The sequence below is a fragment of the Brassica oleracea genome, chromosome C2 (assembly GCF_000695525.1).
Source record: "Brassica oleracea var. oleracea cultivar TO1000 chromosome C2, BOL, whole genome shotgun sequence".
In the NCBI taxonomy this organism is placed as follows: domain Eukaryota; kingdom Viridiplantae; phylum Streptophyta; class Magnoliopsida; order Brassicales; family Brassicaceae; genus Brassica; species Brassica oleracea.
In genome coordinates, this window is record NC_027749.1 from 9112117 (window position 1) to 9117766 (window position 5650).

The window sequence follows — 5650 nt, forward strand, 5'->3', positions numbered from 1 at the left end:
CCCCACCCCCCACTTTTCTTTTAGAAATTAGAAGTTTCTCTCGCTATACCATATTGATACGCCTCAATACTGGTACGTAAACTTCCATTCAGTTTCCTATTCCCATATTATAATAATTTAAAACTATATTTTAAACAGGTTTCTTTGAAAATTTGCTTAGAAGATAAGGCTGCAGCCGACATTGCCCAAGTCTATATAGGACCAGCCGACATTGCCCAAGTCTATATAGGACCCATACTTTAGCAATTCCAACATATATCAAAAAGAGCGCATACAACAACAACAAAAAGTGAAAACCATCAGCCATTCTATTTAACAAGAAAAAAAAAAAAAAGAGAAGAAGGTATTGTATTGTTGGCATGGCAAAGAGCAAAGACGGTTCGCTACTTAGCCGGTTGAGACGAGCCGTTAATAAAGTGAAATTCGTGTTAAGTTTCAAGATAAATAGCCTCTGGGGTCTCGTACCAATGCTTGGTTGTTCTTCTTCTTCCTCATCTCTTCGGTTCAGTTTCAACGATAGACCCGGTTTAGCAGCGGCTTGTACCGAGGAGAATGAATCGGACTCAGCCTGTTCTTCAAGAGGAGCGTTGTATAGAACCGGGAGTTATGATCCATCTTCAGACGAAGATATTGACAACAAAGCTGAGACTTTCATAGCTAATTTCTACAAGCAGCTTAAGATTGAGAGACAAATCTCTTTGGAACTTAAATACTTGGGTAATAATCAGAGTTTCAACTATAGGTCACCTTAGCTTTCATACTTTTATTTATTCATTCGTTCATTTGTTGTAATAATAAGATCCTAAAATTTTCATTGGGTCTTGGTTGATGGGCCTGCTATTTTTTCGTGGTTAGGCTTCACGTATCATCATTACATTTTATAATGTTGAATGTAATGATCACATAAGAGAAAATTGTGTTGATGTAATTAATGTCATTTGATGGATTTGCATATCTCAAGCTTTTGTTTTGTTTTTTTTGTAACTGATTATCTCAAGCTTTTGTTGCTATTTTTCTTACAAAGTTTTGGATATATTGAATTATACTCGATCAAGAAAAGAAGAATGTAATCCGTTCTAAATTGCAAATTCGTATTAGTATTTGTGTTTTAACATTTTAAACCTTAGCTTTACCGGTTTCACTATAATTACATCTCAAAACTATAATATATATATTTTCAATAATTATTTAGACCTAGACTATACGTGCGGTACAAAATTGTATTTAAATCTAAGTTGTAAAAAATTGTATTTAAATCTAAGTTGTACCATGACAATTCCAAGTTAGAGCATGATCCGATACACCAATCATATTTCTTGCATCCATCATACTTATCTTAATTTTCGAGTTAAGTCGTAATCCGTTGGCCTACTTTAGTCGAATGGATATGACCTAATTGTTCTGAATTTGAATATTGGTCTTTATGGGCAAATACCTATGTTGACTTTCATTTTAGGCCATCGCAAATCCCAATTTCATCGTTGACTAAGGAAATATCCATTTAAAAAAAAAAAAAACTCTTTCACTTTTGAAAACTAAGTCAATATAGAGGATACACATACATATTTCAAAAAATTATGCATGAAAATATATAGCTAAAGTACGTGTGAAAATATGAGGCATTTCATCAAAATATCTAAGATGGTTTCTCAACCAAACTCTTTCCATTAATATCACAAAATATGAAAGGACAAAGCAAAAGAAAGAGAGTTTGATTTATCATAAAACAAATTAAATTAAAATAGTATTATATTATGAGAGTTTTTTTTGGAAGAGCAATCTTAACGGGAGCAATTTTTTTAACGGGATAATCCCCCTTTTAGCAAAAAACCTTAACGGGATAATCCCACTTTTGATATCTAAATCTGATAATTTCGATCTCTTTCTTACTTTTATAATTTTATATTATTATTTTTCTTAGAAACTTTGAGTTAAAACTCCATTGATGGAGGTGCCGTGCTATTATGGATGCTGGTAGAGAGAAATAAGACAGGCAAAGCACCACAATAAGATCCCGAAGAAGTCAATTCCTTAAATAACCGATTTTAGGGGTACTATCGTCATTTTAACATTTGAAGATGCCAGACGGCTGGCGCATGAATGGGCCAAACGAACTGAAGAAAGCTTTGTCTGTGACAAATTATCACAGACAAATTATCAAAAGGCATTCTTCAGAAAAGAAAAGAGCTTCAGAGCTCGTGACCTAACGAACCCCACAGCCTAGTAACACTATCAATGCTCACCGAGAACGTTGTGCCTCCTCTTACAATTTCGTAAGGAATCTGTCCACATACTCTGTTGTTGATGTTAGTGATCTTCGGTGATTCATGTTGACTAGTTTTGAATTAGTTTATACGATTGATTTGTCAAGTGAATGACTGATTCTAGATATTGGCTTTTGATCCTATTCGATTCTCTCAATCTGTTTATCGACTATTTAAAACTATCGAATTATCTTGTACGGAAACAGATTTGTTACCTCTTTGAATTGTAGTTTCATATATATAGCCATATAGGCATGGTTTTTGTGGCAATGTAGAGTTGCTTACTGCTTGCAGTCTTAGTTGTGTAAAACGTATGCGATCAGAGTTTAGTGATAGAGGCTATAGATTCATACATTATTTTTGGGGGAAAATTCTATAGAAGAGAGCTTTGAATTTTAGGTAACTGAAGATTCTGAATCTTTGCATACGGGTGACATGTCTTTGATGCACCTACTCTATCCAGCGGACTTATGATTCTGCTCTGCTTGTGAACTGTCAGTGTTGCTGCGTTTCTTATCGACATCCGAAGAAGGGAAGCAGTCCAGCTCCATTTCCCTATATTGGCAAGAAAACCAAAGGTAAATTAGCAGATGTTGAACACTTACCAAAAGAGTTTGCGGTTCCATTGTTTCTCAGTGTTGGTCATTTATTAACTGTTTGAAAATTACATGTTGAGTGCCACTGGAACGGTATGTTGGATCATTTAACGTGATTAGATATAGAAAACATAATTTGCGTAAATCACCTGTTGAAAATTATCATGCCTACAAATACAATGTCGAACCTGTGCTGCTACATGTTTTTAAAAGACCAAAGCTAGAGATCCATACCATAAAATGCGTTATTTGAGAGAACTAATCAACTCAAATTTACACGGGAGTACTTAATAATGCATGCCTTATGCTTTATTTAATTCTCTGATATGCTTCTTGGAATTTTAAAATGTCCTATGTTTTAAGAAGAAGGAAAAAAATTGATAGATAAATAAAAGTAAGGTTAAAAAAAAATACATAATCACAGTGATAGAAAACGTGTGGGTGAGATAAAACCCTAACATTATAGGGGCAAGTTAATGCAATAATTTTAGATGCTATATTTTATCATAATAAAGGTACACATAGATTGGCTGTAGATTTAATAATATGATTAGAATGATAAAATAATATATTGGTTATAGATACAATAAGATAATTTAAAACATAGAATAAAGAAACATTGAATATTAATTGATGTGGTGATAGTGAATTGATAATGTCTAGTTAGTAAGCATCATTATAAATTACAATCAGACATGATGTTATGAGTCCTCCCATTGGACCACATTAGATTTGCAAAAAGCAGTTTTTAATCCAGACTAAATTTCATGATTTTATTATTACATTTGAATCTTTATGTTATACTTGTTGCAAATATTATAATAACAACAGTTAGTTGACAAATATAAACAAAAGCTAAGCAAAACCTAAGCAACATATGAGCAAACAAAACATTAGTAAGTGTAAGAAAATATACAAATTAATAAACAAGATGAGAAAGTTAATTATGACTAAATTAGAAATTTGATTCCCTACGCTGTGTTTTAAGTTGAATGGCAGATTCCTTTTATGCATCGTGAATCCTTCAATGACTTGCAATTACTTTTTTCTTGTTATGTCTTTAGATTATGACATTGTTGAGAGGTCATCACGAGTATATCTTAGATGTCCTTTAAGGTATTTTATGTTATGATTCGTCTTTGATAGTTAATTTGCCTATATTGAAACAGTTGCAGTATGATCAAGCTTCGGTCAAGGGACAATTGTGTAAACATCTTTAAGTGATACATGATTTTGATAACTATCGAATCGAAAGAAATGAGAGAAACTTTTCCTAAGACATTATGAGTGTTATCTTCGATTTCTCTTGATACTTTTAGTATTATAATAACTTTTTCTGCTGCAGTGTTTTGATTATTGAAATTAAGTTCACATAAACATGAGAATATGCCCTCATTGCAATCAACATGTTTGCTAATCATAGATTCGTTTAGATCAAAACTTGGTGAAGGCAAGTAATTGTCTATACCATAATTTTCTTGCTGCTAAAGTTTTGTATATCATCAAATATAGATAATTCGTCTTTTCCATATTTGTACATATTAAAAGAGATTTCGTCATCTCATACAAGTTGATCAAATGAACTAATGTGAGAAACTCGTAATTGCTTGGTTTGAAAAAGTTCCCTAACAAATAATAGTTAAACGTTAAGTGTTTCATGTGAGAATGAAACACTAGGTTGGCACTTAAATATGTTGTAATTGTCACATTACAATGTTGGTGTTGTTGGGATTGGTAAGTAAAGTTCTGAGAAAATGAGATAATCCACTTGACTTAAGACGCAGCATCTGTGAGACTCTTATACTCGGTCTCTGTTGATGATTTAGCGACCCTTTTTTTCTAGAGCTCCATGAGATCGGTTGTCTGAAGAGTAAGGAGATCTTGATGGTATAAACAACATCGTTTACACCTAACCTTAATGGGCCTAAAGATGAGATTTTTATAAATAAGCCCATTAAAAAGTAACGCCATCGTTTATAAAGCTATATTTTTTGTTATCTTTTTGAAATGCGAAGGCGACGTTGTATTTTTGCACCTCAATTGCCTGCTTCAATTCTGCGAATTCATGATCACACGAGAAGGGATTTGGGAGGTTCAGTGTTAGGTGATCCATGTTGCTATGCTGGCTAATTTTTGTTCTTTTTTTGTTTCATTGAACGGCAGTTCGAGAGCATCAGGGCTAAGCCAAATTTTAATAATAAATTTATTTACGACTTTTATGAAAACAATTTATCACCTTCACCAAATACATAAGTCTAACACTGTAAAAGGAAAAAATTATTACATTAATATGCTATATTATGTTATATAGGAAAATATACATGGATAATGGAAAGTTTTTTTAAAAATAAGTTTAAACCATTAGAATAGAAATTATTTTAAATTTTGGAGCCCTAAAAAAATCATATTAATCGAGGATCTGAGGCAAATGTCTTTTTTAATACATTGTAGGCACGCCTCTGAGAACAATTGATATGGACTTTTCAAAGGTCGTAATTCAAATCATGTAGTAATTAAGATGTCAATCCATTTCTAAGAGTTTTGATGTAAAGAGAATGCATGTTCAAACTTAATCTAAGTGCATTCAGTTCAATGAAGTGGTTTGATTAAACTAACAAGGTTCTAACACAACTAACTAGCAGCTTTTAATCAAATGGATAAAGGAGGAATCATAGACATAGGATTTTGATTTCAGATGACTAAGATTTAATCTAAAATGGCAAGGTTTCAATCAACACATTCCCCTAAGTCTAGATAGCAATTCTAAGCAAGTTCTTTTCCAAGACAAAA

The 5650-nt window shown here is 32.5% G+C and overlaps 1 protein-coding gene and 1 long non-coding RNA gene across 2 annotated transcripts; both read left to right on the forward strand.

Moving 5' to 3' along the window:
- Positions 1-248: 248 nt before the first annotated feature.
- Positions 249-948, forward strand: LOC106325981. The gene has a single exon (XM_013764028.1). It carries the CDS (start codon positions 360-362, stop codon positions 750-752), a length of 393 nt encoding a protein of 130 aa, XP_013619482.1. The 5' UTR covers positions 249-359; the 3' UTR covers positions 753-948.
- A 1193-nt stretch (positions 949-2141) lies between these two features.
- LOC106326594 lies at positions 2142-4137 on the forward strand. The gene is made up of 3 exons (XR_001267281.1): positions 2142-2273; positions 2764-2842; positions 4030-4137. It is a non-coding gene; the product is annotated as an uncharacterized LOC106326594 (long non-coding RNA).
- The last annotated feature ends 1513 nt before the right edge of the window (positions 4138-5650 follow it).

What these genes read in the sequence shown, in the direction of transcription:
- LOC106325981 (XM_013764028.1), top strand. Translation starts at nt 360, where the DNA reads ATGGCAAAGAGCAAAGACGGTTCGCTACTTAGCCGGTTGAGACGAGCC.